Genomic DNA, 12,817 nt, shown 5'->3' on the forward strand with positions numbered 1-12,817 from the left:
TTGTGGTGTAAGGGCTTTATTGGCATACATTCCTTACAGTCTGCATTTTTTGTGGAATAGAAAGATGTATATCACACCTAATAATGCAACATTCACACAATCGTCTATCAGACAGAGTTACAAAGCAGTGGTTTACTGCTAAACTTAAGCAGCACCCACTCTCATTCTTTTTAGAGGCTGATGCTGTTTGCAGGTCTAAGGCACTCGTGTGTATTGGTCGACACCTCAATTTAGATACAAATGAACACATAAAATAAAACCAACTACTCCAAGGTCACAACACACACTCACGCACTCACACAGTTTATTTGCACCCAGATAACTAGTACGTCTATGCTACTTCAGCTGAGGCTAGTCCTTCTGTTAGTGATTTTGAAAGCACAGGTATAGTGTTGTTGCTGGGTCCAGAGTAACGTTTTACCTGGATAACTTTGTACATCATTCATCAAAACACTTCTTCACGGCTTTGGTTTCAGTTCTCACCATGTAACACTCAGATCAGGTCTCCTTGAGGTGCAGCTCGTCGCAAAATAAAAAAAATGTTCAAGCAACAAAAAAATAATAATAATAAAAAATAATAAAAAAATCACATGGTAATACAGGGTGGGTTTCAACACAAGCCAATAACACATTGCACACAGAAACAAACTTTTTTTTTTTTTTTTTTTGCTGAAAAACTATAATGAAAGCATAAAGTTACACATACAGTACTTCTGCTTTTTAGTAAACTAAGGGAAGATCGGAGGAAAGAAAGAAGTGCAATGGTTGTAGCGGTGGCCACTGTCTACGGCAACAAAGTAGCAAGTAGCTTTTACCTTCTTAAAAACCCTTAAACCAGGTGCCCTCATTTCAACAAGTTTAAGTTCCTACCTTTACCACCTTCAATAGCACAAACATATAAATCCCTAAAACAGCTGCTACTTCTTTCTTTTGTAGTAAATGTAAAAAATATATAAAGATAGTAGTAAAAGAAAAAAAAAAGCCCTGGGACTAGTGTTGGGGCGCAGTAATACAGTTGAACGTAACAGCATTGAGCAAAAGGCGATCTGTTTCCATTCAGAATGCCCTTGAAACAAACAGACACAGCAAACACTTAAACACCGCAAAAATGTAGAATAATTAACATATCGGGGAAACATAAAAAATGTCAGTTAGATAAAACTTGTTCGCGAGGGAAGTCAAGTATTAAAGAAGGGCGATGGCACGCATCCTCTTCTTTTTTTTTTTAGTGTCCTCACTCAGACCTCTTTTGTGCTGGCCTTCATCTTCTCAACCGTTTCCTGCGTTTAAAGACAAAAATAACAAGAGAGACAAAAACAAAAATTGAGGTGAGTAGATCTGTGAAGAAAGATTCAATTTATTCTCTCATAATGCAGTTTTTATCCATTCATCACGGGCAGGGATGCCATAATAAATCGGGGCTACATTTTTAGGTAGAATAATGGGCTCATTGGGACACTTAATTGTGTCCCATTTGAAACCGTTTACAGTCCCTTTTGATTGAAAGGGGTTCTGTAGGTTTTTGGAGCAACTAATGTGGTCAATCACACAACTCTAGTTTGGAGAAGACATGAGCGATTTGCAATATCAAACTTTCTTTGACATCTACATAGACAAAAGGTAACGTGTGCTACTTAGTAAATTTAGTCCAACTGTTAAAACTTGAAATCATAAAACAGAACAATTTTTCATTGGAATCAGTAAAAAAAAAGAAGAAAAGAAGGTCACACAAAGACAAAACCTGCCTCTGTCAGGGCTCTACGGCATTCATTTACCACTGCTCTACAACTTTTTTGGAAACACGATTATGTTTGAAAGGTGAGTCCCTCTGTCAGAAATGATTCCCTCAGAGTGACATCTGCTTGCTGTGGCCTTGCAAATCGTTCCTCTGTAGGGTACAGAGCACACGACCCAGCTGACTCAGCAAATGCCTCCAGTCAGATCGCCGGAGGCACCTTTTGAGAATCAGAAGATGATTTACACATGCAAGTAAGCACACACACCACCAACCCAGCTGAATAACATTAACATGGAATTAGTTAAGTGTAGTTTAGCATAGATTGTTACGCAAAACATCAGAAGGCCACAGGAGAAAAAGAAAGGCTAAGGATGATTTTTATCTGCTGTCTGTTATCTGTTTCATATATATGACCCAGTTTTATTGCTCTAATTGAGGTAGCATCGCTTTTTTTCCCCCCAAGTGTTTGATTTATCTTGATATACCTGTGGTGATAAAGCTACTGATAGTGAAATTCACCGCCTCACCAGTGTGTCAGGGTCACTTCATCTATTTTGTGCCAGCGGAGGGTTTGGATTCCTATGTTCTTTGTCCAGACACACACCAAGTTCAGAGTTCACAGAAGGCATATTTGCACACTTTTAGTCTGGTTCTGTGAGCAGCTCGTTTTTGAAGGACAGTCAAAACAACATTGGGTGAAAAAAAAGAAAAAAAAAAAAAACCCAAGTAATGGAGATCATTTTGTTCCAGAGACGACTTGCAATTTTGATAAACATTGTCGCTCATCTGACTCATATACGTTATCAGTCAAAGAGCGATTTCCACATTGGAGATACAAACCTGGTGTTTGTTGAGCTCAGCCACGCGGAGGTTCCACTCCTCCTCCGTCATTTCTGCTTCAGCATCTGCTGACTCACCCACTGCCGCCTGTTTGTCTGGACAGATAAAACAGAAAAGGTCAAGAGGCATGTGTTAGGTAAAGCGGATACCTTGAATCGCTCCAACGATTCTTAGCAGCAAATCAGATCATTACCGCCGCAGGTCATCGCGGTGCAGACCCAGTTGCCGCACGCGCAGACGCAGCGGTTGCATTCAACCTGGGTCTCTGCCCCGTCCTCGAATGTCTCGTCCTCCAGGGCGCATTCTGCAAAAAAAAAAAATGCACGGAGCGATGAGCCACGAGTACAGATTGTGAACGGCTGCAGAGGGATAGCAAAAAAAAAAAAAAGGCATTACAGATATCAGCTTCGACAAACACGACTTGTCAGCGTTTTAGGATGCCGTGTCATCTCGCAACCTTGCTGCAGAATCAAATTTTAGCTTAGTCATGAGTGGTCAGCAGATTTGGTGGCTAAATATGCAGGCCATAAAGTTTAGTGACATGATTATCACAGGATATAAAGCAAAAGCGGATCCAAAAACCTACAGAACTCCTTTCATCAGTGTGAGCGTGAGCAGAAGCCGGAGTTTTAAAATGCTTGTCAGCGAGCCAAAATATGTTTGCGTGCGTTTGCCCTTGAATCTGAAGTAGCCACAGGGATCAGTGCTCCCTCCATGCTGACTGAGTAATGCCTCCGCTTCCTGTGAACTTTATCCCACATACATCCGCACCAGATGACTGACCGAGCAGACGGCATTCCAGATTCTTGAGGAAAAGAAAACACGCACTGGAGGGCTCATTTTCAGAGTTATTTTTGGAATCTTCGGGGATTCAGTGTAGCTTTATGGTTTTTGTTGTTTTTTTTTTAAAGAATCTCTTTTAGCTCACTCTTCTCTGGTGGGTTGAAACCAGGCTTCAGACAGTTGAGGAACTCATCAAAGTTCAGCTTCCAGTCAGCGTTCTCATCAGAGAGCTCAATGAGGGCGTCGATGCAAAGGCTCCTGTATGAGAAACAAACAAGCACGCAAATATTAACATAATATTAGCTCTCACAGACGCATAACAACAGAGCCCTGGGAAAATAAGAAATGTGAAAATGTAATTATAGTATTTAGCAAAAGTGTTATTATATTACCACCACAAATGTTTATGTTTTATTGGGATTTATGTGATGGATCAGCAACAAGTACAGAGTTGTGAAATGATAGAAACTTGTCTATGATTTTATTTTTTTAAACAATTAAGAAATCTGATAGGTTTAGTGGGTGTTAATATTCAGACTCCTTTACTCTGAAAAGCCCAGATAAAATACAGTGAAACAAACGACCAGAAGAAATCACGTTGTTAATAAACCAGCAATCTGTGCATAATTTACTCTTAAAACAGTCGTCTGCTTCTTTAACTGAATCAACACTTTGTATAAACACATTTTGTTGTAATTACATACAGATCATTTGAGGTTTGTTTCTAAATCGATTTTCCAAAAAAAACAAAAAAAAAACAAATCAGGCACAATGACTGAAGAGTTTCTATAAGCATATTTTTAAGCTGTGCTGCAGATTCTCAGCTAATCCTGCATTTAGGTCTGGACCATCCCGACATGAATGTTCTCTAAATCATTCTTTGTGGGTTTGCCTTCATGTTTAGAGTTTTACTCCTGCTGGAAGGTTACTCTTGTTTGCTTTATTTATCTTCCCTTTGTTTCTCACTAACACAGTTGCTCCAGCAGTTTCCAGTTCATGACTTAAAGAAGCTTTCTGCAGCTGTGCTTCTCAGCCTTGCACTGTCTGTGTTTTGCAGCCAATGTTATTGTTATGCAACCTAATCAATCAAACCCAGAGCAGTTTGTAGTAATAAGACAAAATGTGAAACAGCTTAAGAGGAGTACATCATGCTGCAAGGCACTTTAGATGAGAAGGCTTTTATTGTGCAGCGTACAGATGCTGACGCCTCAGTAAGTGACTACATGTGGCCTTCTGTGCTGTTCGCTCCGGTTCTGACAGGTTTCATCAAGCTTTCTCAAACTAGCACCACGGCAAACACAATCTAGCTCAGAGTACCACTACGAGAGCGGATATTTGGCAACACCTGGAAAAAAGAAGTGTTGTTTCTGCCAACCCGACCTCACCGTACAGACTTATGTAAGCGTGCGAATCAACAAACGCCCACTGACCTGAGCAGCTTGTTGCTCTCCTGGTCTGCGTAGGACTGCAGCTCTCCAACCGACTCGTTGTGCTGGATGAATTTGAGCAGCTCGGAGGAGTCAAGCTGAGAATCGCCATTGTCGTACGACTGCAGAAACACGGATGAATGTAATGAATGTAACAGATGAAAGGGACAATCAAGAGCTACATGTGGCCCGGAGCAACCTGGGATGAGCCGCTTTGTGTCCATTTCTGAACATTTTCAGGCACTCGTGCTGTAATTCTGATTTGAAGTGAGCATGTAGCCCCTGAAAGCAGGTGCCTTATGTAAAAGCATGCCTCTTTTCATTTTCTTAAAGATGAGTGGGTTGAGGCTTTTTCTGAATAATACCAATTACTTGAATAAAACGTGATCTTTGCACCAAGACATTGTCAGCCAACAGAGAAGGTTTTGCTTTCCTGTTTCTGCAGGGCAACATAACCAGAACATAAACATCTAAAATCTGGTATTTTCATACGCTGTCGTTTCTTACTGTCCCAAATGAAATACGACTAACCTTTTCCTGTTTAGGTTAGTGAGTGTTACTAAAACCATTTCTATTAATTAAATTTCGAAAGTAACTAATTTACATAAACAAAGATTACTACGCCTTTAAACAATTCGGAAAAGCCCAGATGATGATCATGGCTTTGGAAGCCTCTGATAGATTAGCATAAGTTCCATCAAAGGTTCTGTGAGGCAGAGATGACATTATTTCGTTAAGAAACATCAGCATCAATACTTGGATAAAAAGAAAAGGCACAGTGAAACAAGTCACGCATTGACATGGGTTGAAAAGCTCCTCAGTAATAAATAAGGCTTTACTCCAAAAGCAACGTACAAAGTCAGATTACATTTTGCAAATGCACTCAGGGTCAAGTTCTTCAGTTCGGGAGACTGTCTGGTGCAGATGAAACGGTGACCATTTTTACATTTGAAGGAAAAAGTGGGAAGTTTGCTAGCCTTTGAATCCCAAACAAACAGTGAAGCACAGAGATGGAAGAATCTTGTTTTAGGAGTGTTTGCTGCAGGAGGGACTGGTGCACTTCACAAAACAGGTAGCATCATGAGGAAACTCCAGTGACAGAAGGATATCAAAGACATCTACCCAAGTCAAACAATTTAAATTCAATTGTACCAAATACAAGGAAGATGTATGGAAAATGATGAATTGAAGTCACTTAAAGTCTTTCAATCATTTTTCTGCTTTTTAGCAAATAGAATTAATGTCTGTAAACCAAACGACAGATAAAACAAAAAAAGTGTAAGTTTTGAAAGTTTAATGTCAGATCACAATAGATGTGTATCTAATTAGACTATTGATGTAAATATCAGGTTTTAATTCAATTCAAAATTTTACAAAAATGGCACTGGGACTCATTTTTCACTAGTCAGCCACCGTTAACACAATTAAAGCAACCAAATTTTAAAAAGATTTACCCAATCCAGATAAGAGAGTAAATCCTTTTTGTTTTTTCCAGGAGCCATCTGCTATTAAGCTTCAATGTAATTTAAGTCAGTCAATTAAGAGGCGGGAGGAGTAGGGGGGGTGAGACCTCCTCTGCAGAACAGACGTCCTCATTACACTGAATTATAACCAGTGCTCACGTTTGAAAGGTCTGTAGCAAAAATAATTATATCCAGTCTGAGACGGCAATCGCAATCCGGGAGGTTGGAGAAAGGCAAACATTACGGCTGGGTATGAGAGACGCTTGAACAAACAGAGCAAGACCAGTGATGTGCACAAAAAAAAGCCCACCTTGAAGTATTTGAGGAGGATTTCAGAGAAGTTGGATCCCTTGGCAAACCAGCCGTCAGGGACGACTTCGGTCTGCAGCCACTGGATGACGCGACCCCTCAGCTCATTGCGGTCAGCAGCGTAGCACACCACTGCAGCAGAGGAAGCATTTCCAAAGGTCAAAAGGTTTAATAATCCATGTGAATAATAAATGCTATCTTGAAAGCATTTTCCCAGTTGACTTCTGTCCCACTCCATTAAACTTTAAACTAAAGGAATTGCATTTTACATACGAGGTCAAACTAAAATAAAGACCTTCTGTGAAATACTGTGTGTAGAAATGTAAATCACATGGCTACAAAGAAATATTCCTGATTTTTGAAGAAAATCTTTTGAAGTAAAAAGCCTTCAAATTAATAAATTTTATATTACACTACAGTAGCATAATCACACACAATTGTTTTGAGGATGAATATGCTCTTATTTTATGTTAAGTATTTTTATTTTATATTCATTATTTTATAGAAATCAGTTTTTACTTGGACAATAAAAGTTTTTTTTCTTCCTTTTTTAATCAAAAAAGGCAAATTTTGTTAATTATGATTGTATTGTAAAAGCAATAAGAACGGTAAAACAAGGGGGTAAATATTTTTTATGGGCATTGCAGTGTTTTTTGCTTTTTTTATGTTTTTACCAGGGAAGCCAATAAGTATGCAGTGTTCTGGATGCACACAAACACCAACTCACCTGGGCTGGCAGCTGCTTGGTCTGTTTTCTTTTCTAAAGATTGGGAAAAAAAACAGAAATAAACCACAAAACGTAAAGCAACATTGATGGAGATGAACTTTGTTGCAGCTGAACAATGAACAATGAACCATTAAGGTTAATTGGCCTCCTGAGTGACATAATGATCTTGGGAACCTACTTTGAATCGTCTGGCTCCGGTCAAGGTTCAGGCCGGCAGTAAAACAATGACGCAGTCGTGTGAGAAGCGAAAGGTTCACTCAAGATAAGATGCTGCTGTTTAATGTATTAATAGTAGAGTTAAGGCGTGATCCAGTGCAGCACTGTGTGGTAGCGGTTTATGTTTCACCACGAACTCATTCACCCCACATTATCAGGGCGAAGGATACCAGCCAGTTCAGAGGTCACACATGCTGCTCACCTCAATAACCATGTGCAACAATTATCTGCACCTGCACCATATTCAAAGTCTGCTGAAGAGTCTCTTGCCACCCTGACTATTATCTAACAAATATGTGTAGCATCATATATTAGGTACAGAGTTGTACTTGTAAATAAGTGGACTTTTTTTTTTTTTTTTTTTTTGCTGCTGTCACACTGACTTATTTGGAGAAAGCATCGACATTAAAGAGTGTTTCTTTTCTCATTACACAAAAATATGTGTCAGCTTTAATTGTTTTTAGATATATTTTTTAAGCTTTAACACAGAAATTAGGTGAGCTTAGGAAAACATTTGAACTACAAATGAAACAATTAAAATATCGGAAATTGATTAGAGACCAGAAGGTCAAATCCTGAAACTCTATTTTAAAAGTCTGATAAATATTAGAGGCAGACACTCATAAATACTGATTCCTTTCAACAGAAGCAACTCTGAATGTGTTATTCATAGCTGCAGGGATCCACTTGTAGAGATTTAATGAGAAAACAACTAATCTGCTTTGCGCTGTTCTTTACCCCGACAATGTCCATCATGAGCCACTTGGATCTTCAGGCCGCTCAGACAAGCATCTCTGTGGAGCTCGCAGTGATTCCTGTAGGTCTTACCATTGCTGCCACACACTGACCTCTTATGGGGCTTGCAGCTCTGCAAAGTGAGAAATGAAGATATAAATAAAAACTAAGCAAAATTAAAAAAGATGAGGTTTGTATTTCGACTGTGCTTGCACATGGACGATTGACTCAAGCCGTGAGGCGGCGTTTACCTCAATGCAGAGGCAGCTGGGTTCCCCCTTTTCGTTGACTGCGCACTCTCTGCCGGCCCCGCAGAACACATTGGCACAAACTTTGCCCTTGCTCTGCAGCTCCTGCAATGAGAAACACGGAGCGGACACTTGAGAAATGCGTTCTGCATTCGTGCACTGGGTGGTGCTGTTGCGTTTGTAGGAAGACGCGACGTGCAGAGGGCATTCAAACAAGATTAACGAGCACATTTTGCATTTGGGGAATAAAACACAGTGTCTTGTTTGGAGTGAGAGAGTGTTTTCACTTTGCTTTACAGGCTCTCTGAGATTAAACAACCTTTAAGAAGTCCAGAATAGAGCAATCCTACACATAGGATGCCTCGCTAAAGTAGTACAGTATACAGTATTTTAAAAATCCTTTCATTGTATAGATGTTCTCTACTTTGTGATGGTCTGTTGCATTAAATTCCTGATAAAATGCAGTGAAGTTTGTGCTTGTAAGAAGACAAAGTGTACAAAGTTCTAGGGGTGTGATTATCTCTGCCAGGCACTGTAAAACCGTTCTGTTTTCGTGAAAATAATACTAAAACACAAAAGGATTAGAACAACAGAGATCACTTGGATGAAACGCATTCACTCGTGTGCCCTGGGGTTTTCACTTGCATGAAGTTGCTCTCATTTTCTCATGTTTATTCCTTTCATTTGTTGTTTAAAGTCTTTGTTTCTGAACATTGCCAGCAGGCTAAAGAAATGAGGTCACCTCTGCTGCAGACCAGCCAATCACAAGACGCCATGCGGAGCCTCCAGAACTGGTTGTTGACCCCCGCTACCTCCTTCTCAGTGCGTCTTTGTATGTTTGTGGGCGTATTTAAGCTTACTTGTTTGTGTGCGTCTGCGTGTGTGAGTGTGTGTTTATGCAGGGTGTTTCCACATCTGGAGTCTGAGCTGTGTTTTCCTTCTCCCATACCCTGTGAAATCCTTTCTGCTCTGTTTGTCTCTAGACTCCACTCCCATTCCCCCCCCCCCCCCCCGTTTCCCCACTTCTCCTCCCTAAGCGGCTGTTTCCTGAACGAACGAAGCAGAAAACTTGATGCTCCGACGACACGTGAGCTGGATCCCAAGTTTCCATGACTGAGAATTTATGACAGCCTAGTTTGGTATGTAGGACTGAAAAAAAAAAGAGTAGATTGTTGTCTCAGAGCAAAACGCTCTAACAACGAATGTAGACGGATGGATTCAGAGGCTGGAGAGGGTTTGACACGCAAGCATCACCCTGTACCTTAAAACTGGTGAGAGGATTTGCCCATTTCCTTGTGTAGTTCGCACACACAAACTTGCACTCATAAGATGAGGTCATGGAAAATCTTCAAAGCGATTTGCGAGGCCCTAAAGCATATTGAACTATTGAGTTTGTTCGACACAGATGGGCCGGAGGCCTGTTGAAACCTGTGGAAACACTCACAGGTCATGAATAATGGAGGAGCTCCTCGGATGAAGCTGCTACAAACGTAGATGTGTGTCTGTCGGCCCGTTCCTCTCTGAGCAGAAGATCCCTGACATTTAGCTAATGAACATGGAGGCTTTTGATTATTCAAGTGGGTTGTTGCCATAGTGAGAACATGTGAGGTCTCTTGCTGGGGAGATTTTACAGAGCAGACCGTCAGGCGGCCCTGTCGATGTGACGGCAAAGTGTGGTCACAGCAAAAACGTTGGAGTTTATGGCTGACACAAGTCTCTAGACGACAAAGAACAAAAACGACTGCAATCCGACATTCTCTAGACAAGGAAAGGTGGTCACAAATCTTGCCTGTTTAGATTTCACTGTGCATACAAGAACAAGGACATGGAGTTCTTTATGTCCACTACTGGATTCATGACAGTCTTAGTTTTGAGGGTGTATTTGAATGGTGATATTAAACCCTGTGAACACTGACATACTCCTAAACATCTGTCGTACAGTAAACATGGTGTTTATCAAGAAGGCCCTGGGTTTAAATCCTGACTGGCCTTTCTGCAGTTTGCATGTTCTCCCTGTGCCTGCATGGGTTTCCTCAGTGGTACTCCAACTTCCTCCCACAGTTCAAAAATCATGTTAGGTCAACTGTGTGAATGCCTGTTGGTCTTGTGTTTGTTCCTCCCTGTGACGCCCTACTGACCTAGGGAGTACTTTGGGAGACACTGATCCTTAAGCAGGAATAAAAACATTATTTATGTGTAAATATGATTTTTTTCATAAGCGAGTTTAGTGATTATAATATAGGCATTAAAAATAAAGCTGTACACACAAAAGCTATAGTCACAAAAAATACTTTTAATAAAATTATCTAGCAACAAGATGTTAGTCTTACTATGTGCTGAATTTGTTAGTTTTCTTATTTTCTTAAATCAAGATAAAAATACATAAAGGTTGTTTTATTCTGATTATACCTCAAGAAACCAAAACATGAACCTTGAACAAGTTCATCTTTTAGTTTTAGATTAGAAAAACTTATTTTAGACCCGGAATAATTCCTAAGACGTTAGGATTTTTTTTTTTAGATCATATATTTATTTCAACAAAAAAACCACGACCATATTGCAGGCACATCGTTCCTTATTGCTCACTGTATTACTGTCACATATCAAGCTCGTTTTATAGCAATCACACTTCACTGCTAATACTTTAATTTTACCAATGCCTCAGAATTTCCTGAGCAAATGAAACTCCAAGTTTGTCTTGGTAGCTGTGTAACAATAGAATTATCTCAAGATATTAATAAAGCTGAAAAATAACTAGTTAGAATTTATTTTAACCCTGAAATTATGACTGTGATGCTGGCAGATGGATTAAATAAAAAAACAACAAAAACATCCATTACCAGCCTTCTTCTGCTATAGATCATCCCCGAGTGACAGCAATACTGCATGATGAAACTGGTTGCAACACAATGACGGCTGATTTTTGCACCAGAATCACAAATGCTATTTAAAAAGACGCTTTCCTCTTAAAATAACAACACGTGGTGTGGAGAATCATCACGTCCAAATGTATGACACCACGCACAGTCGTGCTTCGGTTTATATCAGGCACGTCCAATTTTCAAACTATGCTATACTTTAAAATAAAAACAACAAAAAAATGTAAAGCAAATAAGTGGCTGTTCAAAGATGCACTTTGGACGACCTTTGAGCAAATTACAGTCGGCAAAGCTGCGAGCTGCATGAATGTTGGCACCAACTAAACTCCCAGCTAATAGCAGTTTGCTGTACTAGTGTTACTTTTTAAGGAGCAGAAAGACAAACAGGTGAACATAAGCTCTTGAAAACAAGTAAAATTTATGGGTGTTTATATTTTTCATCAAGGCTATGTTTCACCCTAACAATAACAAATGATGCAGGTACATTTATCCTAGCTGTATAAATTAGCATAGATTTTAGCACAAGTAGGGACATTTGGCGCTTTTCTGTGTAAAATAAAAATAATTTTTCTAATTTGAAATTTTTTTTTTAAACTTCTGAATAAACACTCTGCTACAATGAAACAGTTTTATTTAATGGTATCCTATGAGAATCTCATACTTTGTCAAAAATTGCCTTCAGAAAATCTCTGCTCTCTCTTTACTACTCCCAGTCTCACCAGACAACCCTCTGGAAATGGTAATCTGAATTTTAGGCTTTTTCTTCAGCAACTCAAACTGGGATGTTAAATATTTCAATCTTAATGTTTCAATTTTTCCAAAGTAGATGTCTCTAAAGGTTTATCTTTCTTAGTTTTTACAATATCGGTATTAAATTAATCAGAGTGCTTGCAGAGAGGTGCGTGGTTTCACTGAGTGGGAAATAAAAATCATTGACACCTTCCTACTTCACCTACAGACATTGGAGCCTTCAATCTTCTCCTACCCAGTTGTACAGAGGCAAATACTTAAAAAAAAAGATTAATAAATGAAGAATGCAGGGGAGAATCTATTAGTGCAAATGTGACAAAGATCTTCCATAAACATTATTTTGTAAGATATTCTTGAAAGCATTAGTATTAGCTCAATCATCAGCAGAGCAGACCCTGCAAAGAAAGCACAGAGGCAGACAGTTTTAACTACAGGGACTCTGCTACTTCACTCAGTAAATCGTGCTCTCCTCCCATTTAATGTTAATCATAAAGACTGTTGCTCAGTGGATCATAAAAACAATAAAACAAGTCCTTCATAAAGCAAAACCCCCTTGTGCTAATTACTGACTGCACACATAAAGTGCATTGCTGATTTTTCTCAGTTCTGCCACTTTTTAGCGTAAGCAGCAAGAAACTATTTAAAGGCTCTAAGTAGATTAAAATATAAAAAAGTTTCTTTTTATTTTTATACCCAGTGAAA

The 12,817-nt window shown here is 39.4% G+C and overlaps 1 protein-coding gene across 1 annotated transcript in view; it reads right to left on the reverse strand.

Annotated features, from left to right (window-relative positions):
• fstl1b (follistatin-like 1b) overlaps positions 1–12,817 on the reverse strand; it is a 24,743-nt gene continuing 11,926 nt past the window's right edge. The window contains exons 3-11 of the mRNA XM_015003233.2: positions 8,490–8,591; positions 8,242–8,371; positions 7,288–7,320; positions 6,562–6,692; positions 4,792–4,910; positions 3,507–3,619; positions 2,772–2,882; positions 2,579–2,673; positions 1–1,280 (exon numbers count right to left, since the gene is read on the reverse strand). Coding sequence (XP_014858719.1) covers positions 1,239–1,280; positions 2,579–2,673; positions 2,772–2,882; positions 3,507–3,619; positions 4,792–4,910; positions 6,562–6,692; positions 7,288–7,320; positions 8,242–8,371; positions 8,490–8,591 — 876 coding nt within the window. The 3' untranslated portion in view covers positions 1–1,238. The remainder of the gene's footprint in view (positions 1,281–2,578; positions 2,674–2,771; positions 2,883–3,506; positions 3,620–4,791; positions 4,911–6,561; positions 6,693–7,287; positions 7,321–8,241; positions 8,372–8,489; positions 8,592–12,817) is intronic.

The sequence above is a fragment of the Poecilia mexicana genome, unplaced genomic scaffold, assembly GCF_051168715.1.
Source record: "Poecilia mexicana isolate PSO_F unplaced genomic scaffold, ASM5116871v1 scaffold_2, whole genome shotgun sequence".
NCBI lineage: Eukaryota > Metazoa > Chordata > Actinopteri > Cyprinodontiformes > Poeciliidae > Poecilia > Poecilia mexicana.